The following is a 27,362-nucleotide window of genomic DNA, read 5'->3' as shown; positions in this document are numbered from 1 at the left end:
CCTCTCAAATAGCTAGGACCAGGGGTGTGCACCACAACTCGTGGCTAATTAAAAAAAAAAAAAAAATGTTTGTAGAGAGGCTTTCACCATGTTGCCCAGGCTAGTCACAAACTCCTGGGCTCAGGCAATCAGTCCTCTTGCCTCGGCCTCCCAAAGTGCTGGGATTACAGGAGTCAGCCACCACACCTGGCCCCAGAGCACTTCTAATGCAATACCTTATTCATCTGCATAAGAATTTGGAGAGTTAAACGGGCTTTTTTATTTCTAAGCATTTTTTTTCAGCACATTTTTTTTTTCTGGCTGTGAAAGTAATGTATGTCCATTGTGGGAAATACAAAAAAAAAAAAAAAAAAAAAAAAAGAATAAACCATAATCCCACCCTAGAGATAAGTAAAACTTTCACATTCTAGTATTTTATATGCATCTTAATACACAGCTGGAATCATGCTCCATATTTATTTTCTATGCTTTCTTTTTGCTTAATATTAAATTGTACACACTTTCCCTTGTTGGCTAAAAGCCCTTTGTGAACCTCTGAGTGTTTGTGTAATAATGTACCTTGTAAAATACTTGATGTGTGTATCACACTATGAAGACATTTTTATGCGTACATTTTTCTTATTATTTCATTTAATATTCCAAGAACTAGAGTTACTGGGTCAAAGGTTATGAACATTATGAATATATATTTTTTGGCATTGGTCTCCAGAAAAGTTGTATTGGGAAGGGCCAGCTGTGCCTTTTTTTTTTTTTTTTTTTTTTTTTTTGAGACAGAGTCTTGCTCTGTCGCCCAGACTGGAGTGCAGTGCCACAATCTCTACTCACTGCAAGCTCCGCCTCCCGGGTTCACGCCATTCTCCTGCCTCAGCCTCCTGAGTAGCTGGGACTACAGGCGCCTGCCACCACGCCTAACTAATGTTTTTGTATTTTTAATAGAGATGGGGTTTCACTGTGTTAACCAGGATGGTCTCGATCTCCTGACCTTGTGATCTGCCCGCCTTGGCCTCCCAAAGTACTGGGATTACAGGCGTGAGCCACCGCACCCGGCAGCTGTGCCTTTTTTATTTCTGTTTTTTAGGCAAGCAAAAGATGCTGAAACCTTTTTGATTTTTGATATATTTTTAGCATTATAGATTTAAAATATTTGCTTCTTTAATAAGTAAAAATGATATTTCTGAGGTTTTAAAAAGTAGACTTTATTTTTTTAGAGCATCTTTTTGGTTCATAGCAAAATTGAGCAGAAAGTATACTCTCTGCCCCCACACATGCGTAGCCTCTCCCACTATCAACATCCTACACCAGAGTGATATGTTATAATAGTGTGATTTGTACTTCTTATTTCTTTGCTTACTAGAAAGGTTGAACCTTTTTTAAAATGTGTGGTTTTTTTTTTTTTTTTTTGAGACGGAGTCTCGCTCTGCTGCCCAGGCTGGAGTGCGGTGGCCAGATCTCAGCTCACTGCAAGCTCCGCCTCCCGGGTTTACGCCATCTCCTGCCTCAGCCTCCCATGTAGCTGGGACTACAGGCGCCCGCCACCTCGCCCAGCTAGTTTTTTGTATTTTTAGTAGAGACGGGGTTTCACCGTGTTAGCCAGGATGGTCTGGATCTCCTGACCTCGTGATCCACCCATCTCGGCCTCCCAAAGTGCTGGGATTACAGGCTTGAGCCACCGCGCCCGGCCTTAAAATGTGTTTTTTAAAGCCCCTTTTGGTGAATTGCTTTCCATTTTCATTGCTTGGTGATTGAAAAACAACTCAAATGAAATAAGATTGGTTATAGCCTTTGTCATTTCTATAATGTCTGTTTTGTTCTGTTATTTGAGATGGAGTTTTGCTCTTGTCGTCCAGGCTGGAGTGCAATGGCGTGATCTCGGCTCACTACAATCTCCACCTCCTGGGTTTAAGCAGTTCTCCTGCCTCAACCTCCTGAGTAGCTGGGATTACAGGCACCTGTCACCACGCCTGGCTAATTTTTGTATTTTTAGTAGAGACAGGGTTTCACCATGTTGGACAGGCTGGTCTCGAACTCCTGACCTCAGGTGATCCACCTGCCTCAGCCTCCCAAACTGCTGGGATTATGGGCGTGAGCCACCATGCCCAGCTCTATAATCTCTAATACAATGTATTAGGCACTGGGCTCGTTCTCTAGTTTTGGTTTTCTGGGGATGGGGTCCAAGAATTTGCGTGCGTAACAAGCCATCTGGGTGATACTTATGTACCCCAAAGATATTGGAGAACCACTGGTCTTATGCCTTACTATAGGCAAAGGTTTGCACCACTACATGGAAAAAGAATAAGTGTTACTTTCTATTGACTCTAATAAGTGTTACTTCCTATTAAGAGAGAGTGCATGAGAGCTTGCCAGCACCTTCTCATCAGTGGAAGAGTGCCAGAACCACATTAGTCAGATGTGAAGTTGCTTTGCAAGAATGTATTCAGATGACTCACATTTTGTCATTCACAGGTGATTGTAACTAGTTTGTATTCATCTTCATAGAGCAGGTTCATTGAGAAAAAGCTGGAAGCTACAGAAATAATAGATAGGTTTTGAAAATCTAAATTCTTTCTGGTGAATTTTTTTTTTTTTTTTTTAGACGGAGTCTTGCTCTGTTGCCCAGGCTGGAGTGCAGTGGCACGATCTCAGCTCACTGCAACTTTCGCCTCCTGGGTTCAAGTAATACTTCTGCCTCAGCCTCCTGAGGACCTGGGACTACAGGCATGTGCTATCATGCCCCGCTAATTTTTGTATTTTTAGTAGAGACGAGGTTTCACCATGTTGGTTAGGCTGGTCTTGAACTCCTGATCTTGTGATCCACCCGCCTCGGCCTCTCAAAGTGCTGGGATTACAGGTGTGAGCTACTGCAGCTGCCCAGTGAAATCTTCCTTTTTACTGTCAATGCCGCAAGCAGGTTTCCACTAAGGGAAACACAGAATATTTACATTCCTAATTTCTTTTTCCTTTTTACTAAGAAGTTTGAAAATCCTGAAAAAAATACACAAGTATTTTCTTTATGTATGTTATACTTCAAAAAAAGAAAAGAAAATATAGTTAAGAAGAGGGAGCACAAAAACAAATTGTGTAAGCATAATTACATCTCTACTTGGGCTTTCCCTATTCATTTCCTGCAAATTGTTAGTACATCAGAAACCATCAAAATTCCTAGAAATAAATAGTAACAAGCAGATACCCAGGAATGTAATCTCAAGAAACCCTTGGATTGACGCAGAAGGCAAGAGAAGGTGGTGGTTTAGTGTGCCTGTCTCCACTCTGTTCCCAATCCAGGTGCCACCTTCCTGAACAGTTGGGATAGGCAGGCAGGAAGGCCTGGGGAGCCAGCAGGATCCCATGGTTAGGAGTCTGAGGAGGAGGGTCCAGGCTCACACCTGTGAGTGAGCCAGTCTCCTGCCCCATGAAGGGGTGGAGGGGTTGTAGGGTGGGCTTGTTCCCCACTGCCTCTGGGCTGGGAGGGCTGAGGGAATAGGATGTAAAGAAGCATCCTCCTGGTACCTCACCTGGAGACAGGCCCTGTGCTTCCTACTGGCTGCACCACCAGCCCATAAACCCCTTCCACTACTCTCAAGACTACCTACTTAAGGCACTCCAGTGAGCAGAGAGAGGAAAGTCACATCCCATCTAATGGGCCCTGCAGCCACAAGGAGGAAGAATAAGCACTGCCCTTAACACAGGTGCAGATGAGATAGAAAACAGGTAGGCCTTGAATAAAAAATAACTCCTACATTTAAGGAGATCCAAGTGTCACATAAAATTTCTTCTTGAACTTAAATTTCTTTTTTTTTTTGAAACGGAGTCTCGCTTTGTCACCCAGGCTGGAGTGCAGTGGCCGGATCTCAGCTCACTGCAAGCTCTGCCTCCCGGGTTTACGCCATTCTCCTGCCTCAGCCTCCCGAGTAGCTGGGACTACAGGCGCCCGCCACCTCGCCCGGCTAGTTTTTTGTATTTTTTAGTAGAGACGGGGTTTCACCGTGTAGGCCAGGATGGTCTCGATCTCCTGACCTCGTGATCCACCCGTCCCGGCCTCCCAAAGTGCTGGGATTACAGGCTTGAGCCACCGCGCCCGGCCTTGAACTTAAATTTCTAAAAGTCAGTAGATGGACAGGAGGGCAGAGGAAGATGGCAGAATAGAAGCCTCCACCAATTGTCCTCCCCGCATGAACATCAAATTTAACAACTATCTACAAAATAAAGCACCTTCATAAGAACCAAAAAGCAGGTGAGCGGTCACAATACGTGATGTTAACATCATACCACAGAAAGAGGGACTGAAGTGGGTAGAAAGGACAGTCTTGAATCACCGACACCACCCCTCCCCCATCCCCCGTCAGCAGACCACGTGGCTGAGAGAGAGAGTCTGTGTGCTTTGGGGAGGGAGAGTGCAGTGTGTATGGGACACTGTTTTGGAATGCAGGGCGGCCAACCAGCGGTGATAACCAAGTAGTGTGCCATGGGCCTTGGGTGAGACTCTGAGACATTCTGGCTTTAGGGGTGCCTCTACACATTCACAGCTGTGGTGGCTGTGAGGAGAGACTCCTTCTGCTTGAGAAAAGCAGAGGGAAAAGTAAAGGGGACTTCGTCTTTAGCTTAAGTACCAGCTCGGTCACACTGGAGAAGAGCACCAAGCAGGCTTTTGGGGTCCCTGACTCCAGGCCTTGGCTCTTGGACTCTTGGATCTCTAGATGTACCCTGGGCTAAATGTGGGCTCCACTGCTCTGAAGTGTGAGTCCCAGGCCTGACAGGATTCACCACAAGCTGAATGAAGAGCCCTTGGGCCTTAAGTGAACAATGGCAGTAGCCTGACTTTATTCCCTGTGGGCATGTGGTGGACACAGGGAGACTCCTCACCCTGGGGGAAGGGGAGGGAAGAGTGGGAAGGACTTTGGTGGTTTCAGCACTAGCTCAGCCGCAGTAGAATAGAGTACCAGGTAGATTTCTAAGGTTTCTGATTCTAGGCCCGGGCACCTGGACAGCGTCCCTGGACCTGCCTGGAGCCTGGGGGAACTTGTTGCCTTTAGGGGAAGGACAGAAGCCTGGCTGGCTTCACCACTTGCTGATTGTAGAGCCTTAGGGCCTTGAGTGAACATAGGGGTAGCCATGTAGTGATTACAGCAGGCCTTGAGCAAGATTCGGTGCTGCGCTGGCTTCAGGTCAGACCCATCATAGACCCAATGGTGGTGGCTACAGAGGTGCTTGTGTACCCCTTCCCAGCTCCAGGTAGCTCAGCACAAAGAAAGAAAGACTTTGCTTGTTCGGGAGAAAGTAAGGGAAGAGAATGAGAGTCTCTACCTGGTAATCCAGAGAAATCTTCTGGATCTTTTCGAAGACCGCAAAGGTAGTACTTCTACAAGTATACAAGAACTAGTGTTATTGTGCTTGGGGTACCCCCTAATGCAGATATGGTTATAGTGACCGAAAACTTAGATTACTTAACACCCAAGTCCCTTTGAATATCTGGAAAGCCTTCCCAAGAAGGATGGGTACAAACATTGACTAACATCCACAAGCATCAAGACCATGTAGGAAAACATTACCTCACCAAATTAACTAAGGCACCAGAAGTCAATCCCAGAGAGACAAAGATATGTGACCTTTTAGACAGAGAATTCAAAATAGCTGTTTTGAGGAAACTCAAAGAAATTCAAGATAACACAAGAAGGAATTCAGAATCCTATCAGATAAATTTAACAAAGAAATTGAAATAATTGGCCAGGAGCAGTGGCTCACGCCTGTAATCCCAGCACTTTGGGTGGCCAAGGCGGGTGGATCACCTGAGGTCAGAAGTTCGAGACCAGCCTGGCCAACATGGTGAAACCCCATCTCTACTAAAAATACAAAAATTAGCTGGGTGTGGTGGTGGGTGCCTGTAATCCCAGCTACTCAGGAGGCTGAGGCAGAAGAATCGCTTGAACCCAGGAGGCAGAGGTTGCAGTAAATCAAGATTGCGCCACTGCACTCCGTCCTTCTGGAAAGAAAGAAAGAGAGAGAGAGTGAGAGAGAGAGAGAAAGGAGGGAGGGAGGGAAGGAAGGAGAGAGAGAGAGACAGGGAGAGAGAAAGGAAAAGAAAGAAATAGAAAAAAGGAAAAGAAAAAGAAGGGAGGGAGGGAGGGAAGAAAGAAGGAAGGAAGGAAAGAGAGAGAGAGAAAGAGGAGCTTGGATGAGCTGTGCTCCTGGAGGAAGCAAGGGAGCCCAGCTGGAGCCATGGCCAGTACAGTGGTAGCAGTTGGGCTGACCATTGCTGCTGCAGGATTTGCAGGCTGTTATGTTTTGCAAGCCATGAAGCATATGGAGCCTCAAGTAAAACAAGTTTTTCAAAGCCTACCAAAATCTGCCTTCAGTGGTGGCTATTATAGATGTGGGTTTGAACCCAAAATGACAAAATGGGAAGCAGCATTAATACTAGGTGTAAGCCCTACTGCCAATAAAGGGAAAATAAGAGATGCTTATCAACGAATTATGCTTTTAAATAATCCTGACAAAGGAGGTTCACCTTATATAGCAGCCAAAATCAATGAAGCTAAAGATCTACTAGAAGGTCAAGCTAAAAAATGAAGTAAATGTATGATGAATTTTAAGTTCATATTAGTTTATGTATATGAGTACTAAGTTTTTATAATAAAATGCCTCAGAGCTACAATAGAAAGATGAAAGAAAAGAAAGAAAGAAAGGGAAAGAAAAAAAAAGAAAGAAAGAAAAGAAAGAAAGAATGAAAAACGAAGGAAGGAGGGAGGGAGGAAGGAAAGAAGGAAGGAAGGAAAAGAAAGAGGGAAAGACAGAAAGAGAAAATTAAAAAGAAGCAGAAATTCTGGAGCAGAAAAATGCTAGTGACATACTGAAGAATGCATCAGTCTGATAGCAGAATTGATCAAACAGAAGAAAGAATTAGTGAGCTTGAAGCCAGGCTATTTGAAAATACACAGTCAGAGGAGACAAAAGAAAAAAAAAGAAATAAAAAAGAATGATGCACAAGATCTACAAGATCTAGGAAGTAGCTTCAAAAGGATAAATCTAAAAGTTACTGGTTTTTAAGGGGAGGTAGAGAGAGAGAGAGTGATAGAAAGTTTATCGAAAGGGATAACAGAGAACTTCCCAAACAAAAGATATCAAAATTCAAGTACAAGAAATCAAAATTCAAGCACAAGAAGGTTATAGAACACCAAGCAGATTTAACTCAAAGAAGACTACCTCAAGGCATTTAATAACCAAACTGCCAGAGGTCAAGGATAAAGAAGGGATCCTAAAGGCAGCAAGACAAAAGAAACAACATACAATGGAGCTCCAATACGTTTGGCAGCAGACTTGTGGCATGACATATTTAAAGTGCTGAAGGATAAAAACACTTAGCATAAAACCTACCATAGTGTATCTGGTGAAAATATCCTTCAAACATGAAGGAGAAATAAAGACTTTCCCAGACAAACAAAAGCTGAGGGATTTATCAACACCAGGCCTGTCCTACAAGAAATGCTAAAAGGAGTTCTTCAACATGCAAGAAAAGAATGTTAATGAGCAATAAGAAATCATCTGAAGGTACAAAACTCACTGGTAATAGTAAGTACACAGAAAACCCCAGAGTATTATAATACTCCAATTGTGGTATGTAAGCTATTCATTATCTTAAATAGCAAGATGAAAAGATGAACCAATCAAAAATAATAACAACTTTTCTAGACATAGACAGTACAATAAGATATGAATAGAAACAACGAAAAGTTAAAAAGTATGGAGATGATGTTAAAGTATAGATTTAGCAGCACTCCTGAATATATATTTAATATATATATATGAAAATAAAGTATAGAGTTTTTACTAGTTTTCTTTTTGCTTGTTTGTTAGTTTGTTTGTAAGTGCCTACATCAAAAAAGAAGAAAATCTTGAAATAAACAATCTAAGGATATGTCTTAAAGAATCAGAAAAGCAAGAGCAAACCAAACTCAGTGGAAGAAAGGAAATAATGAAGATCAGATCAGAAATAAGTGAGATGAGAACAATACAAAAAAATCAATGAAACAAAAAGTTGGGTTTTTGAAAAGATAAGCAAATTGACAAACTTTAGCTAGACTAAGAACAAAACAGAAAAGACCCAACTAAATAAAATCAGAGATGAAAAAGAAGACATTACAACCGGTATCACAGAAATTCAAAGGATCATTAGAGGCTACTATGAGCAACTATATGCCAAAAAATTAGAAAACCTAGAATAAATGGATAAATTCTTAGATACATACAACCTACCGCAATTGAATAATGAAGAAATCAAAAACCTGAGCAGACCAGTAACAAGTAATGAGACTGAAGCCATAATAAAAAAGCCTCCTAGCAAAGAAAAGCCCAGGACCCAATGGCTTCACTGGTAAATTTTACCAAACATTTAAAGAGAATTAATAGCAATCATACTCTAACTATTCTGAAAAGTAGAAGAGGAGGAAATACTTCCAAACTCATTCTACGAGGCCAGTATTACCTTGGTACCAAAATTAAACAAAGAAGCAAAAAAAAAAAAAAAAAAAACAACAACAACAACAACAAAAAAAACAAAACCAAAAAACAATAAAAAACCTACAGGCCAATATCCCCGTTGAATATTGATGCAGAAACCCTCAACAAAATACTAGGAAACGGAATTCAGCAACACGTTAAAAAAGATCATTCATAATTACCAAGGGGGATTTATTCCAGGGATGCAAAGATGGTTCAACATACGCAACCAGTCAGTGTGATACATCATATCAACAAAATGAAAGACAAAAAACATATGATCATTTCAACTGATGCTGAAAAAGCATTTGATAAAATTCAACATCCCTTCATGAGAAAAAACCTCAAAAAACTAGGTATACAAGGAACACATCTCAACATAATAAAAGCCATATATGACAGACCCACAGTTAGTATCATACTAAATGAGGAAGAATGGAAAGTCTTTATCTAAGATCTGGAACACGGAAAGGATGCCCACTTTTACTACTGTTATTCCACATAGTACTAGATGTCCTAGCTAAAGCAATCAGACGAAAGAAAGAAAGGGCATCCAAATTGGAAAGGAAGAAGTCAAATTATTCTTGTTTGCAGATGATACGATCATATATTTGGAAAAGCCTAAAGACTCCACCAAAAAACTCTTAGTACTGATAAACAAATTCAATAAAATTTCAGGATACAAAATCAACATACAGAAATCAGTAGCATTTCTATATGCCAATGGGGAACAATCTGAAGAAGAAGTCAAGAAAGTAATCTCATAATTTAATTGCTATAAATAAAATTAAATACTGGCCAGGTGCTGTGGCTCACGCCTGTAATCCCAGCACTTTGGGAGGCCAAGGTGGGCAGATTACTTGAGCTCAGGAATTTGAGACCAGCCTGGGTAACATGGCTAAACCCCGTCTCTACCAAAAATACAAAAAAATAGCTGAGCATGGTGGTGCGTGCTTGTGGTCCCAGCTACTTGGGAGGCTGACATGGGAAGATTGCTTGTGCCTTGGGGGCAGAGGTTGCAGTGAGCCAAGATTGTGCCACTGCTCTCCAGCCTGGGTGACAGCACAAGACCCTGTCTCAATAATTAAATAAATAAATATAGGCCAGGCACGGTGGCTTATGCCTGTAATCCCAGTACTTTGGGAGGCTGAGGTGGGTGGATCAGTAGATCGAGACCATCCCTGCTAACACGGTGAAACCCTGTCTCTACTGAAACTACGGAAAAAAAAAAAAAAAAAAAAAAAAAAAAGCCGGGCGTGGTGGCAGGCACCTGTAGTCCCCAGCTACTTAGGAGGCTGAGGCAGGAGAACAGTGTGAACCCGCGAGGCAGAGGTTGTAGTTAGCTGAGATCATGTCACTGCACTCTAACCTGGGCAACAGAGCAAGACTCCATCTCAAAAATAAAAAATAAAAGTAAATAAATATATATATACACACATACATACCTATGAATTAACTGAAGAAGTGAAAGATCTCTGCAATGACAACTATAAAACACTGATGCGAGAAATTGAAGAAGACTCATAAAAATGGAAAGATATTCCATGGTCATGGATTGTAATACATAATATTATTAAAATGTCTGTACTACCCAAAGCAATCTACAGATTCAATGCAATCCCTATCAAAATACCAATGGCATTCTTCACAGAAATAGAAAAAAAAAAAAAATCCTAAAGTTCATATGGAACCACAAAATACCAAAAAAGCCAAAACTATCCTGAGCAAAAGAACAAAACTGGAGCAGTCACATTACCTGACTTCCAATTATACTACAGAGCTACAGTAACCAAAACAGCATGGCACTGGCATAAAAATAGATACATAGAGCAATGGAACAGAATAGAGAACCCAGAAACAAATCCATACATCTACAGTAAAATCCTTTTTGAAAAGGTGCCATGATCATGCAATGGGGAAAGGACAGTCTGTTCAATAAGTGGTGCTGGGGAAACTGAATATCCATATGCAGAAGCATGAAACTAGACCCCTATTTTGTACTATATACAAAAAATCAAATCAAAATGAATTAAAGATTAGAGAGAAGCAGAAAAGATAACTATTGGATACTGGGCTTAATGAACAGAATCTGTACAACACATTAAACTCAGTACCCAATAGTTGTGTTTAATTATCTTACAGAAATAATCTGTACAACAAACATCCATGGCATGAGTTTACCTATGTAAAAAACGTTCACATATATCCCCGAACCAAAAATAAAAGTTGAAAAAAAAAAAAAAGACTTAAATCTAAGACCTCAAACTATGAAACAACTAATAGAAAACATTGGATAAACTCTCTAGGACATTGGAGTGGGCAAAGATTTCTTGAGATATACCCTGCAAGCCACAGGCAGCCAAAGCAAAAATGGACAAATGGGATCAAATTAAGTTAAAAAGCTGCTGCACATCAAAAGAAACAACAAAGTGAAGGGAGAACATAGTTGCAAACTATCCATCTGACAAGGGATTAATTACCAGAATACATAAGGAGCACAAACAACTCTATAAGAAAAAATCTAATAATCTATGTTAAAAATGGGCAAAAGATCTGAATAGACATTTCTCAAAAGAAGACATACAAATGGCAAACCCAGGTATATGAAAAGGTGCTCAACATCATTGATCATTAGAGAAATACAAATCAAAACTACAATGAGATATTGGCTGAGCGCAGTGGCTCACACCTGTAATCCCAGCACTTTGGGAGGCTGACGTGGGTGGATTACTTGAAGCCAGGGGTTTGAGACCAGCCTGGCCAACACAGCGAAACTCCATTTCTACTAAAATTACAAAAACAAATTAGCCTGGCATGGTGATGCATACCTGTAATCCCATCTACTTGGAAGGCTGAGGCATGAGAATCACTTGAACCCAGGAGGTGGAGGTTGCAGTGAGCCGGTATCATGCCACTACACTCCAGCTTGGGTGACAGTGAGATTCAGTCTCAAAAAGCAAACAAACAAACAAAACTACAGTGAGATATCATCTCACCTGAGTTAAAATGGCTTTTATCCAAAAGACAGGCAATATCAAATGCTGGCAAGGATATGGAGAAAAGGGAACACTCCTAAAATGTTGGTGGGAATGTAAATTAGTACAACCACTGTGGAGCACACTTTGGAGGTACCTCACAAAACTAAAAATAGAGCTACCGTATGATTCAGCAATCCCACTGCTACGTATATACCTACAAGAAAGGAAATCAGTATATGGAAGAGATATCTGCACTCCCATGTTTATTGCAGCACTATCCACAATAGCCAAGGTTTGGAAGCAAGCCAAGTGTGTCCATCAACAGGCAAATGGATAAAGAAGTGTGGTACAGATACACAATGGAGTGTATTCAGCCATAAGAAAGAATGAGGTTCTGTTATTTGCAAAAACATGGATAGAACCAGAGGTCATTATGTTAAGTGAAATGAAATAAGCCAGGCACAGAAAGATAAACTTCACATGTTTTCACTCACTTGTGGGAGCTAAAAATTAAAACAATTGAATTCACAGAGATAGAGAGTAGAATGATGGTTACCAGAGGCTGAGAAGGATAGTGGGGGGTAGGGTGGAAATGTGGATGATTAATGGGTATTAAAAATAGTTAGAATTAATAAGATCTAGTACTTGATAGCACAACAGGGTGACTATTGTCAATAATAATTTAATTGTACATGTAAAAATAACAAAGTATAATTGGGTTGTTTGTAATAGAAACAATAAATACTTGAGGTGATGGATATATCATTCACCCTGATGTGATTATTACACATTGTCTGTATCAAAAAAAATAGCCCATGGCTGGCCGTGGTGGCTCAAGCCTGTAATCCCAGCACTTTGGGAGGCCGAGGTGGGCGGATCACCTGAGGTCAGGGGTTCAAGACCAGCCTGGCCAACATGGCAAAACCCCATCTCTACTAAAACATACAAAAAATAGCCGGGCATGGTAGTGGACACCTGTAATCCCAGCTACTCGAGAGGGTGAGGCAGGGAGAATTGGTTGAACCTGAGAGGCGGAGGTTGCAGTGAGCCAAGATTATGCCACTGCACTCCAGCCTTGGTGACAGAGCCAGACTCCATCTCAAAAAAAAAAAAAAAAAAAAAAATCCCATATACCCCATAAATATATACATCTACTATGTACCCACAAAAATTAAAAAATAAAACAAAGTCAGTAGATGAATGAGAGGCAATCAGTTGTCCCCAAGACAAAGTAGAAGAAATCCCTGAGACATTACAACCAAAGGCAAAGAGAGAGGAAACACAAGGGAAAAGTTAAAAGCCTTAGTGGACAGAGCCAGGACACCCAGCATGTCCGTAATAGGAGTTCCAGAGGAGAAAAAGAAACAGATGGAGAAGAAATACTAGTTACACAGGAGAAGAAATTTTACCTGAGTTGAAGACATTTTTTTGTAGAGATGTAGTCTTGCTTTATTATATAGGCTGGACTCGAACTTCTGGCCTCAAGCCATCCTTTCACCTCAGCCTCCCAAAGTGCTAAGATTACAGGCATGAGCCACTGTGCTAGGAATATTTTTATAAAATCACAAGTCAATACAATTAGAAATAAATAATACAAATGACTAAAAAAAAACCTTAACTGGTTGAAAATGAAAAAAACACAATTCTAAGTAATCCTTAGATTCCTAAGATATCTTTAGATCAAAGAGGAATTCTAAATTGCCATTAAAATATTGAAAAAAGAAAACACTCCATATCCAATCTATGGACCCAGCAAATACTGTATTATAAAGAAAATGCCGGCTGGCTCCATGGCTCACACCTATAATCCCAGTACTCTGGGAGGTCGAGGCGGGCAGATCGCCTGAGGTCAGGAGTTCAAGACCAGCCTGGCCAACGTGGTGAAACTCCGTCTCTACTAAAAACACAAAACTTAGCCAGGTGTGATGGCACATGCCTGTAATCCCAGCTACTCGGGAAGCTGAGGCAGGGGAATTGCTTGAACCTGGGAGGCAGAAGTTGCGCTGAAATTGTGCCACTGTACTCCGGCCTGGGCCACAGAGCAAGACTCCATCTCAAAAAAAAAAAAAAAAAAAAAAAAAAAAGAAAAGAAAAAGAAAATGGCTTCATTACTAAGGAAGAAATACTAAAACTAAAGGAACTTAGTTTTTGTTTTGTTTGTTTGTTTTTTGTTTTTTGTTTTTTTTTTTGAGACGGAGTCTCCCGCTGTTGCCCAGGCTGGAGTGCAGTGGCGGGATCTCGGCTCACTGCAAGCTCCGCCTCCCAGGTTCATGCCATTCTCCTGCCTCAGCCTCCCCGGGTAGCTGGGACTACAGGCGCCCGCCACCTCGCCCGGCTAATTTTTGTATTTTTAGTAGAGATGGGGTTTCACCGTGTTGGCCAGGATAGTCTCCATCTCCTGACTTCGTGATCCGCCTGCCTCGGCCTCCCAAAGTGCTGGGATTACAGGCGTGAGCCACCGCGCCCAGCTGGAACTTAGTTTTTAATGGTAAATAAAGGGACTTGCTCTGGGAGGAACCTCTAAGGTGTCTGTCTGTCTAGGCCCCCTAGTTCTCTGTTTAAGTGTGCATCAGGTGACCGTTGAAAAGCAGTCTCTTATGAAAGATTGAGTTAAACATTCTTATTTTCGCCAAAAGTATAAAATGTTTTTGTGGAAGTATGTGAATTCTTAATGACTCCCTTAGTGTTTTTTATGTTGCCCAGGTACTCCAGGAGCAGATTCGTGCCCGGGACAACATTAGCTATGGAACTAATTCTGCCTTAAAGACCCTGGAGATGCGCCAGCTCTCCGGTTTGGGAGATCTTCGAGGAAGAGTAGCAAGGTAGGTGTTCAAATGTTGGGGTCTCTGTTCATCAAAAACCATTTTCTATAAACTCCATTATAGTGGGGAGTATATTAAGGAAGCCCCAAAGCAAATGCCTTGCATTCCTTTAGTACATTCCCTCCATGCTTTGGCCATAAAATCCAGTGGTAGGAGTTAAATCTGGTTGTGAGGGCGCCATGGGTTTCTTTTTTTTTTTTTTGAGATGGAGTCTTGCTCTGTCGCCCAGGCTGGAGTACAGTGGCGCGATCTGGGCTCACTGCAAGCTCCGCCTCCCGGATTCACGCCATTCTCCTACCTCAGCCTCCCGGGTAGCTGGGACTACAGGCGCCCGCCACCTCCCCTGGCTAGTTTTTTGTATTTTTTAGTAGAGACGGGGTTTCACCGTGTTAGCCAGGATGGTCTCGATCTCCTGACCTCGTGATCCGCCCGTCTCGGCCTCCCAAAGTGCTGGGATTACAGGCTTGAGCCACCGCGCCCGGCATGGGTTTCTTTCATTACACAATTGGTGTTGTCTTCATGGGAAGAAATGATGGGAGAACTCACTCAGCTGATGTTGTAATTTGATAGGGTAATTCTATGTTTATTGAATCCGATAATATAAAGTTGACAGAGTTCGTACGTCGTTTTGGAAATTTAATTTTTCCTGTTATTCATTTTTATTTTATTTTCTGAAAGTATTGGTCTGGGAAAGATTGGAAACTTAGAAAAAAGATCTTTCTCCTCAGTATGAAAAGTGCTATTTTCTCAAAAGTGTGCTGCATGGACCAGCAGCCTCAACATCACCGGAGAGCTTGTTAGAAATGTACTGTCTCCAGCCCACCCTGCAACTACTGAGTTAGAATCTGCATTTTAACAAGATCCCTGAATTCACATGAATGGGAAAGTCCGGGAAGCACTGCACCAGGACTGTGTCTAGGGCTATTTTTATCTGGCTGGGACAAATTTGTCCGAAGTATTTATGGGCCTCTTCTGCCCTCTGCTGGGGCTAAGAGCCAAGTACATTAATACGTATCAGCACCGGAGCTGAGGAGCAAATGGCACGTCCTGTCAGCCTGAGGTGGCAATGAGGGTGGTCTGCAAGGAGTCGGGCGGAAGAAAGAACAAGGACCTCTATCATGCAAGGCCTCTGGAGCAGGGAAGAGTAGTGTTAGGGTGTGTTTGTGCAGACAACATGTCGAGGGCCTTGAATGCTGGGCATGTGTGTTTGGGTCCGCTGGGTAAAGATCAGTCTAATAGCAGAGGGCTGCATGGATTGGATGGGGGACAGGTTGATCACTCTCCTTCTGTGATTTTCTGTGCTCATCAGGATGAACTCCAGTCTCCTTAGTGTGATCCTTGGTGATGACACCCTGTTGACTCCTTCTCCTCTCTCTACCCTTGCACTGTACCTTTCAGCAGTGATCAACTCTTTGTTAGTCCCTGAATAAGCCATGCTCTTCTATTGCTACAGTTTTGTATGTGCTGTTCTCGTACCTAGCATTCCTTTTCCTCCTCTTTTTCTTTTCTTTTTATTTTTGAGACAAGTCTCACTCTGTCGCCCAGGCTGGAGTGCAGTGGCACAATCTCGACTCACTGCAACCTCGGCCTCCTGGATTCAAGCAATTCTCCTGTCTCAGCCTCCCGAGTAGCTGGGACTACAGGCACCCGCCTAAGTTTTGCATTTTTAGTAGAGATGAGGTTTTAACCATGTGGGCCAGGCTGGCTTCTAACTCCTGACCTCAGGTGATCCGCCCACCTTGGCCTCCCAGAGTGCTGGGATTACAGGTGTGGGTCACGGTGCCCAGCCTCCTCCTCCTTTTCTAATTTCTTTTCAGTCTTTAAAGGTCAGCTGAAGTGTCACCCCCTCTGGGAGTCTTCCCTGACACCCCCACTCCATAGAGCTCTCCTAGCACTCACTGCTCTGTTGAGTCTCTCTGTTGTCTTCCTCACTCTGCTGCTTTTACTGTGTTGGAAGGGGGGTTCCAGATGTGTTATCTCTCTGTAGCTGAGTGCCTGGAACAGTCTCTGGAAAACAGTAGATACTCAACATTCATCATCCATTTGAATGAAGAAATGACCTGGAAACTCACTGTAAGAGGACTGGAAAACCTTAACTCTTTATTTGTGGAGTTCGGTTTAAAAGAAATACCAGCTCTGTGATACCTCTCAGAACAGCAGGGAGTTAGAAGAACTGGAGAGCTACAGGACAGAGTAGGGACTCTAGGAGGACTTTGAGGATCTTCATAGCCACTTGAGTTGCAGATGAAGATCAAGTGATGGAATACATGTGAGAGGCTTGGTGCCCTGCATGTGATGGAGAGGGCCTGCAACCACTGGTAGCTGTATCATCTCAGGCGCAAGAGCAGTGACATTGTCCTTATGATGCTGGTTCTAATACAAAGTAGAAAAATTGGCCGGGCGCGGTGGCTCAAGCCTGTAATCCCAGCACTTTGGGAGGCCGAGACGGGAGGATCACGAGGTCAGGAGATCGAGACCATCCTGGCTAACACGGTGAAACCCCGTCTCTACTAAAAAAAAAATACAAAAACCTGGCCGGGCGACGTGGTGGGCGCCTGTAGTCCCAGCTACTCGGGAGGCTGAGGCAGGAGAATGGCGTGAACCCGGGGGCGGAGCTTGCAGTGAGCTGAGTTCCGGCCACTGCACTCCAGCCTGGGCGGCAGAGCCAGACTCCGTCTCAAAAAAAAAAAAAAAAAAAAAAAAGAAAAATTATTTTAAAATACTTTCAGGAATCTTATACTCTTCAGTTTCTTATCAACTTCTTTACCCAACTTGTTCCTTCCCTATAACAAAAACTTTCACTCTAAAGGCATAAAAATTGTTTGTTATGAGTACTGGATATTTTTGCTTTGTTTTTTTTAGCTATATTAGTCTTTTCCCTGGAATGCTGATGAGACTTGATTGTTGAAATGAATTCATGTGAAATAAAAATTCTTTGGAAAAGTTTCTTGTCTTTCTTGCATTGATTATGTAATTGTATTGGAGGGTATGAACATTTTAAGTGGTATTCTTAAGTTACTAGGTTGCTATATTATTTCATATTTAATTTTATAGTTTTTATGGGTCCATTGGTGGGTGATGTAATTAGTAGCAAATGGGCCTTGATTTTTTCCCCTGTAAATCCAGCTCAGAAGGGCAGAGGCAAGTTCTCTGTGGAGGTGAGATACACATTTAGCTCACGTGGCATACCATGTTCTAAACAGGACTTGATCAGACCTGAAGGCCCGATAGATGGCCCCCTTTCTCTCTCTCTCCTCTCTCTCTGAACAGCTTTAGTGAGAGTTAATTCAGGTACTATATAAGTCAACTACTTAAAGCACACAATGCAGTGGTTTTTAGTATATTCACATAGTCGTGTAGTCATCACCACAATCGATTTCAGAACATTTTTATCATCCAAAAGGAAACCCCATACCCGTTAGCCGTCACTTCCCATTTTTCCCCAGCCTCCCCAGATCCCCAGTCCATGGCGGGCCTACATTCTCTCTCTCAAGGATTTCACTCTTCGGAGCATTTCGAGTGAATGTGTTCCCTTGAGACTGGCTTCTGACACTTAGCATCACGTTTTCAGGGTTCATTCGTGTTGTAGCATGTATCAGTACTTCATTCCTCATTATGGCTGCCTAGTACCTCATTGTGTACTGCATTTAAAAAACCCATTCATCAGTTGAATGTTTGGGTTGCTTCCACTTTTGACTATTTTAAATAATGCTGCTGTGAACATTTGTCTATTTGTTTTTGTGTGCTCATAGGTTTTCATTTCCCTTGGATATGTACCTAGAATGAAAATGCAGAGTAACATGGTAACTCTATATTTAACTTTTGACGAACAGCGCAGCTAGACTGTTTGCGGAAGTGGCCGCCATTTTACATTGCCCCCAGCAGTGTCTGAGGGCTCCGATTTCTTCACATCCTCAGTAACTGTTGTTTCCTATCTTTTTGATTATAGCCATCCCAGTGGGTTTGAAGGGATATCTCATTGTGGTTTTGATTGCATCCCCCTGAGGACTAATGGTGTTGAACATCGTTTAATGTGCTTAGTGGTCATTGCTGCTGTATCTTCTTTAGGAAAGTATTTATTCAGATTCCTTGCCCATTTTTAAATTCGGTAATTGTCTTTTTATTATTGAGCTGTAGAGTTTTAAAAATTATATATTCTAGATATAATTCCCTTATCAGATATCTGATTTGAAAAATTACTGTCCCATTCTAAGGGATGTCTTTTCATTTTCTCCTGTCTTTTGAAACTTAAAAATTTTTAATCTTGATGATATCTAACATCTATCTTTTCTTTAGTTGCTAGTGTTTGGGGTGTCATATTTAAGAAACTGTTGCCTAATCCAGGTCATGAAGATTTATGCCTATATTTTCTTTTTAAGTTTTAAAGTTTCAGCTCTTACATTTAGGCCTTTGATCCATTTTTAGTTAATTTTTTTTTATATAGTATAAGGTAGGGTTCCACATTTATTATTTTCCTTGTAGATATCTGTTTATCCCAGCATAATTTATTGAAAAGCCCATTCTTTCCCCATGAAATTGTCTTGGCACCCTAGTTGAAAATCACTTGGCGGCTGTGAGCAGTGGCCACGCCTGTAATCTCAGCGCATTGGGAGGCTGAGGTGGGCAGATCAGGAGGTCAGGAGTTCAAGACCAGCCTGACCAATATGGTGAAACTTCGTCTCTACTGAAAATGCAAAAATTAGCCAGGTGTGGCAGCCTGCACCTGTAGTCCCAGCTACTCAGGAGGCTGAAGCAGGAGAATCGCTTGAACCTGGGAGGTGGAGGTTGCAGTGAGACAAGATCTCGCCAACACTCTAGCCTGGGCAACAGAACAAGACTCTATCTCAAAAAAAAAAAAAAAAAGGAAAGAAAATCACTTGGCAATAGGTGTATAGATTTATCTGTGGACTCTCAATTCTATTCCATTGATTCCCAATTCTTATGCTGGTACCACACCATCTTGATTACTGTAGCTTTGTGGTAAATTTTGAAATTGAGAAGTGTGAGTCCTCCAACTTCATCCTTTTTTTTCAAGATTGTGTTAGCTGTTTTAGGTCCATTGTATTTCCTTATGAAATTTAGGATCAGGCCAGGTGCAGTGGCTCATGCTTGTAATCCCAGCTCTTTGGGAGGCCAAGGCGGGTGGATCACCTGAGGTCAGGAATTTGAGACCCAGCCTGGCCAATATGGTGCAATCCCATCTCTACTAAAAAGACAAAAATTAGCTGGGTGTGGTAGCGCACACCAGTAATCTCAGCTCCTGGGGAGGCTGAGGCAGGAAAATCGCTTGAACCTAGAGGTTGCAGTGAGCCGAGATCATGCCACTGCACTTCACCTGGGTGACAGAGCAAAACTTTGTCTCTAATTAGAAGAAGAAGGAGAAGGAGAAGGAGGGGGAGAAGGAGGGGGAGAGGGAGGGGGAGGGGAAATTTAGGATCAGGCTGGGCATGGTGGCTCACGCCTGTAGTCCCAGCACATGGTGGCTCACGCCTATAGTCCCAGCACTTTGGGAGGCCAAGGTGGGCAGATCACGAGATCAGGAGTTCAAGACCCGCCTGGCCAACATGGTGAAATCTCGTCTCTACTAAAAATACAAAAATTAGCCAGGTATGGTAGCAGCCACCTGTAATCCCAGCTACTCGGGAGGCTGAGACAGGATAATTGCTTGAACCTGAGGGGCGGAGGTTGCAGTGAGCCAAGGTCGCACCACTGCACTCCAGCCTGGGCAACAGAGAGAGACTCTGTTTCAAAAAAAAAAAAAAAAAATTTAGGTTCAGTTTGTCAATTTCTGCAAATAAACCAGTTGAAATATTGATAGGGACTGTGTTGAATCTGTAGATCTGTTTGGGGAATATTGCCATTTAAAAAGATTAAGTCTTTCAGTGGGTTCAGTGTCTCATGGCTGTAATCCCAGGGATTTGGGAGGCCAAGGTAGGAGGATTGCTTGAGGCCAGGAGTTTGAGACGAGCTTTGGCAACATAGCAAAACTCTGTATCTATGAAAAAATGAATATGTTAGTTGGGCATGGTGGCACATGCTTGTAGTTGCAGGGAGCTATGATCATACCACTGCACTTAAACCAGGGTGACAGAGAGAGCAAGACCCTGTCTCAAAAACAAAACAAAACAAAACAAAACAACAACAAAAAAAACAAGCCTTTCTTTAAAAAAATTTTTTTTTATAAACATCATCTTCCTCTGTCGCCCACACTGGAGTGCAGTGGCATGATCACAACTCCCTGCAGTTTGAAATCCTGGGCTCAAGCAATCCTCCCACCTCAGCTTCCTGAGTAGCTGGGACTACAGGCATGTGCCACCACATCTCACTAATTTTTTTCATTTTTTGTAGAGACAGGGTGTCTCCCAGGCTGGTCTTGAACTCCTGGTTTCTTTTTCTTTCTTTTTTTTTTTTTGTGAGACGGAGTCTCGCTCTGTTGCCCAGGCTGGAGTGCAGTGACCAGATCTTGGCTCACTGCAAGCTCCGCCTCCCGAGTTTATGCCATTCTCCTGCCTCAGCCTCCCGAGTAGCTGGGACTACAGGCGCCCGCCACCTCGCCCGGCTAGTTTTTTGTATTTTTTAGTAGAGACGGGGTTTCACCCGGTTAGCCAGGATGGTCTCGATCTCCTGACCTTGTGATCCGCCCATCTCGGCCTCCCAAAGTGCTGGGATTACAGGCTTGAGCCACCGCGCCGGGCCCAAACTCCTGGTTTCAAGTGATCTTATCACCTTGGCCTCCCAAAGTGTTGGGATTACAGGTGTTAGTCACCATGCCTGGCCCCAAAATTAAGTATTTGGATCCACGAATGTGGGTGTCTTTCCATTTATTTTGGTCATCTTTAATATGTTTCAACAATATTTTGGAGTTTTAAAAGTACAAGTTTCATACTTCTTTAAATTCATTCCTAAGTATTATATTCTTTTTTGATGCTACTGTAAATAGCAAATCTTTTTTTTTTTTTTTTATTGCCACTGTAGACAAGTACAGTAGATTTTGTGTATTGGTCTTGTATCCTGCAACCTTGCTGAACTCATTAATTACTTCTAATAATTTCTAGTGGATTTTTTAAAAGGATTTTCTACATGCAAGATCATGCCATCTGCAAATAGAGCTTTACTTTCTACTTTCCAATCTGGATTTCATTTTATTTTCTTGCCTAATTGCCCTGACTAGAACCTCCAGTATGATGTTGAATAAATGTGGTGAGAGCAGATACCTTTGTCTTATTTTTGATTTTAGGGGAAAGCATCCATACTCTCATTATTCAGTAGAATATTAGGTGTGGATTTTTTTTTTCCCCCTTTGGAGATAGAGTCTTGCTCTGTCGCCCAGAGTGAAGTGGTGCAATCTTGGCTCACTACAACCTCTGCCCCCCAGGTTCAAGTGATTCACCTGCCTCAGTCTTCCGAGTAGCTGGGATTACAGGTGGCTGCCACCACGCCCAGCTAGTTTTTATATTTCTATCAGAGATGGGGTTTCACCATATTGGCCAGGCTGGTTTTGAACTCCTGACCTCAAGTGATCCACCTGCCTCTGCCTCCCAAAGTGTTAGGATTACAGGCGTGAGCCACTGCGCCCAGCCCAAGTGTGGATTTTCTTGTGTATGCTCTTTACTAGGTTGAGAAAGATTTTCTTTTCCTAGTTTCCTAGTTTGTTGACTGTTTTTATCATGAAGAGTATTGGATTTTGTCAAATGCTTTTTCTCCATCTGTTGAGATGATCGTGTGGGGTTTGTCCTTTTTTCAGTTGATAAGGTTTATTACACACTAATTGCTTTTCTGATGTTAATTCAAACTTGCATTCTTGAAATAAGTCTTACTTGGTCATGATATATAATCCTTTTTGTATATTGCAGGATCAGTTTGCTAGCATTTTGTTGAAATGACACCATCTGTTGTCATTTTGTTACCCCCAGTACAGCTTTGCTCCATCCACCTCCTTTGTGCTATTATCAAATATGTTAAATTTGTAATGTAATGTACATTGTTCTATGTATGTAACAATACAATTGTATGCGTACTATTTTGAACAATTTTTTAATCAATTATGACAGGAGAGAAAATATTCATTTATATTGCTTTTTGTAATTACATAATTACCTTTACCCTTGCTCTGTGTTTTTTCATGAGGATTCAAATTACTATCTGGGGCACTTGCTTTTAGCCTGACAAACTTTGGTATTTCTTCTAGGGTGGGTCTTCTAACAATGAATTCTCTCATTTTTTGTTTTTCTGGGATGTCTTTATTTTGCCTTATTTTTTTGAAAAGTAGTTTTGCTGGATCTAAGATTCCTGGTTGACAGCTTATTTTCTTTTAGCACCTTGAATTTGTCATCCACTGCCTTGTGGTCTCAATTATTTCTGATGAAAAATTAGCTATTAATATTATTCTAGTTCCCTTGTATGTGAGGAATTGTTTTTTCTTGCTGCTTTCAAATATTTCTCTTTGTCTATGTCTATGTCTTTTTTTTTTTTCTTTTTTTGAGACATACTCACCCTGTCACCCACGCTTGAGTGCAGTGGCATGATCTCAGCTCATTGCAACCTCTGCCTCCCAGGTTCAAGTGGGTCTCATGCCTCAGCCCCCTGAGTAGCCGGGATTACAGGCGTGCACCACCACACCTGGCTAATTTATGTATTTTTGGTCGAGACGGGGTTTCACCATGTTGGCCAGGCTGGTCTCACACTCCTGGCCTCAAGTGATCTGGCTGCCTCCCAAAGTGCTGGGATTACAGACATGAGCCACCATGCCCGGCCATGATGTGTCTGGTATGGATCTCTTGGTATTTGCCCTACTTGGAGTTTGTTGAACTACTTGTTTGTATCAATTAATGTTTTTCATAACATTTTGGAAATGTTTTTCATAACATTTCAGCCATTATTTTTTGAGTATTTTTTATGCTCTTTTCTCTTCTCTTTCTCTCTCTTTCCTTTGAGTTGGAGTGTCACTCTTCACCCAGGCTACAGTGAAGTGGCAAGATCATGGCTCATTGTAACCTCAAACTACTGGACTCAAGTGATCCACCCACTTCAGTCTCCTGAGTAGCTGGGACTGTAGGCATGCTTCACCATGCCTATCCAAGTATTTTTATTTTTATTTTTAGAGACAGGGTCTCACTATGTTGCCCAGGCTGGTCTCAAAGTCCTGGCCTCAAGCAGTTCTCCTGCCTCAGCCTCCCGAGTTGCTGGGATTACAGGTGTAAGCCACCATGCCTTGTGTCTTCTCTCCTATTATTCTTATTATGCATATGTTAGTGCATTTAATGGTGTCTTATTTTTTTTTTTTTTGGAGACTCTCTTCATTTTTCTTTCTTTCTTTTTTTAATCGCTGTTCATCAGACTGCATAATCTCTATCCACCTATTTTCAAGTTTGCCAGTCTCTGTTCTACCTATTCACATTTTCTGTCGAGCCCCTCTATCAATTTTTTATTCCAGTGTTTCCATTAGGTTCTTCTTTTCTTTTATAATTTCTATAGCTTTATTAATATTTTATATTTGAAGAAACATTGTTATTATACATTCCTTTGCTTTTTAAAGTGTGGTTTCAATCATCCTATGCTTGCTCATTCTATATTTATATTAGCGATTTGAAGTTTTCTTTTTTAAAATCTGACGTCTGTGTCCTTTTACAGGCAGTTGGTTTGCCTGTTCTTTTCTCCCTAAGTATAGTTCACATTTTCCTGGCCATTTTAGATAATATATTGTAGCAATTCTGGATACATGCCCCCTAAGCTTGTTTTTGAGGTTGTTTGCATGTTTATTTGTTTAGCGACTTGAATGGACTCTTTTAGTGATGTCTGTTTACCCTGCAATATGAAGCTTCTGATGTCACTTCCTCAGTACAGTTTGGGAAGTGGGCGCAATCATCTGCAATGACAGTGGTTTTGGAAGGGCTCTCTTTCACTAATATTTCCCTGATATTTTATCAGGCTGTCTTCCTCTGTTGATTTTACACCCAAATCTTAGGCTCCACTAATTACCAGCATATTGGTCTACTATTTTTGACAATGCCTTGGGACATAAATTGTCCTATAGTTTTATGGTACTATAATTAAATAACTGCCAGCTATAAAGGGCTTAATGATACATATATACAATAATTATGTATGTATACAAAAATTACAATAATATGGAAAATGAGCGACCAGACTGATGTTTTAAATGTCATTGTGTTTGGTATGCTACGCCACTATGTCATATGCAGACGGAGAAGTTCTGCATCAGCGAGTGGCCCAAGTCATACCCGTTAGACGTTTGGTACTTTCAATGAACTTCTGACCACCAGTGATTAGGAAAGTCTAGCAATAGAGTCACTCTGCCACCTGATGGCCACAACCTGAAATTGTACCTGGGAGATAACAGCTGTCCAAAGACCCAAAAAGGGAAAATTTGGAATTTTTGTACATTATTGTTCATCATGATGTAAAGCATTAAGGATGAGTAGGAAAACTGGTTAGATTCATTGCAAATTCTTGTTTAACTAAAGCTGCTGAACCATACACACAGCTATATTAAAGCCCCGAGACTGTCTTTTATGAGTTCTTTTTAAGACAGGAATGATGTCTTTGATTTAATGCTAGATGAAATAGCAATATTGCTTTCCTCCTTTTATCTTAAATATATTTTTATTTTGAAATTATTTTACATTTATAAAAAATTACAAAATTCACCAATTGTTAACAATATGTCACATTTACTGTATTATTCTTTCATGTATGGAATTTTTTTCTGAAACATTTGAGAGTAAGAACATTATTTTTAACATAAGAAAACCAGAATTGACTTCACTGTGTGTGTGTTTTTTGAGACAGAGTCTTGCTCTGTCGCCCAGGCTGGAGTGCAATGGCGTGATCTCAGCTCACTGCAACGTCCGCCTCCTGGGTTCAAGCGATTCTCCAGCTTCAGCCTCCCGAGTAGCTGGGATTACAGGCACCTGCCACCACGCCCAGCTAAGTTTTGTATTTTTTATTTTTTACTAGAGACAGGTATACCCAGTAGTAGTACCCCCAGGTAATTTTTGTATTTTTAGTAGAGATGGGTTTTCACCATGTAGGCCAGGCTGGTCTCGAATTCCTGACCCCAGGTGATCCGCCCACCTCGCCTTCCAAAGTGCTGGGATTACAGGTGTGAGCCACCATGCCCAGCCGTGTTTTCTGATGGGAGTCTTTGGTATCCTACCGTATGCTCTTCTCTGTGTCCCCTACCCAGCCTGCTTCTTTATTTACAAAAGCACACAAGGGATGGGTAATGGTAGGAAAGAATCAGAAACGCAAATAAATATACAAAATAAAAATGAAGCCTGGCCAGGAGCGGTGGCAGCACTTTGGGAGGCCGAGGTGGGTGGATTACTGGAGGTCAGGAGATCGAGACCATCCTGGCCAACGTGGTGAAAACCCTGTCTCTACTAAAAATACAAAAATTACCTGGGTGTGGTAGTGGGCACCTGTAATCCCAGCCAGTCTGGAGGCTGAGGCAGGACAGTTGCTTGAGCCTGGGAGGTTGCAGTGAGCTGAGATTGCGCCACTGCACTCCAGCCTGGGTGACAGAGTGAGACTCTGTCAAAAAAAAAAAAAAAAAAGCCTTCCCATCTCTTGGCTCTATTTTACTCCTTAGAGGTAACTAATGTTAACAGTCTGTTGTCTGTCCTTTCAGACTTTTCTCATAAGTAATAATAAGATAATAATTTGTTATTACAATGATATAATGGTTTGTAGTCTAATAAGTTACTTAACAGTGTGATTTTAACTTTACAAAGTATTATATATACTATTCTGCAACATAAGTTTTTCCATGTAACAATGTATGTGGACACTCTTCCAGTATGCACATAGATGTAGCATACTTTTTAATTTGATATAGAGTATTCTGCTACATCTATGTACTATAATTCAATGTATTTAGCCACTGTTTTTTTTTTGTTTTTTTTTTGAGACAGAGTCTCACTCTGTCACTCAGGCTGAAGTGCAATGGTGCAATCTCGGCTCACTGCAACCTCTGCCTCCCAGGCTTAAGCGGTTCTTGTGCTTCAGCCTCCTGAGTAGCTGGGATTACATGCGTGCACCACCACACCCAGCTAATTTTTGTATTTTTAGTAGAAATAGGGTTTTGCCATGTTGGCCAAGCTGGTCTCAAACTCCTGACCTGAAGTGATCCACCTGCCTCAGCCTCCTGAAGTGCTGGATTACAGGTGTGAGCCACTGTGCCCAGCCCTAGCCACTGTTGTATTAATAGAAATGTATGTTATAGTACTTTTGTTTCCAAGTGAGACACAGCAGTGAAGCCAAGTGATAGCTAGTGAAGTCTTCAGAATAATTTTGAGATCTTTTCAAACTACATTTTAAAACACAGTCTGTCCCTCAAACAGCTTTGTAAAGGTGATGAAACTGGTCTGATGTAGTGATACCTGATCATGTTTATTTGGAAAGCTTATGTTTGGACTGGAAAATAATGTCTTTTTAAAAAACTATAATATTTTTTATTTCATAGTATTTTAAAATCCTCAGATTTCTCCAAATATGATTTAAATAATATTTTGCTAAAAAATTATGAACTCAAAATAAAAAATCAGGGTCTATATTTGGCATTATTTTTAATTGTCATTTATGACATGGGAATGATTTGTGAGGATTAATGAAATAACATATGTCAAGTATCTAGTACAGTACGTAGTACATAGTAAATATTTCCTTATATTCATTCATTCACAAATATTTATTAAGCCTCTACCATATGCAAGGCAGTATGCTAGGTACTAGGGTTTTAGTGATGAAAAAGGCATATATAATGTCTCCTTGCATGCAGTTTACATTCTAGAACAGTTGTTGCAAAGTGAGTCTATAAGAATGTTGGAATAATTGAGCGGGTAGCTTACTATCTTTAGAGTCAATGATAAATTAAATTTACCACAATTTTATCCATTTACTCACCATTGTTTCTTGCACCCTACTCCTTCTTTGTGGATGTTCTTTTCTCCTTACTGAAGTACATTCATTAGTAACTTTTTCAGTAGTGGCTTGTGGGTGATATATTTCTTAATCCTTGCATGTTAGAAACAGTCTTTATTTTGTACTTACT

General features: G+C 41.5%; 1 protein-coding gene and 1 pseudogene across 7 annotated transcripts in view; both read left to right on the top strand.

The window, feature by feature from the left end:
- FAM81A (family with sequence similarity 81 member A) overlaps nt 1-27,362 on the top strand; it is a 159,087-nt gene that overhangs the window by 112,250 nt on the left and 19,475 nt on the right. For all 7 annotated transcript variants that reach the window (XM_023228659.2, XM_023228665.2, XM_023228661.1 and 4 more), the window contains one exon: nt 14,172-14,290. In XM_023228659.2, the coding sequence (XP_023084427.1) occupies nt 14,172-14,290 (119 nt within the window). The remainder of the gene's footprint in view (nt 1-14,171; nt 14,291-27,362) is intronic.
- LOC111553708 lies at nt 6,214-6,637 on the top strand (annotated as a pseudogene).

Source organism: Piliocolobus tephrosceles, chromosome 6 (genome assembly GCF_002776525.5).
Source record: "Piliocolobus tephrosceles isolate RC106 chromosome 6, ASM277652v3, whole genome shotgun sequence".
NCBI lineage: Eukaryota > Metazoa > Chordata > Mammalia > Primates > Cercopithecidae > Piliocolobus > Piliocolobus tephrosceles.
This window is presented reverse-complemented; position numbering and strand designations above follow the sequence as displayed.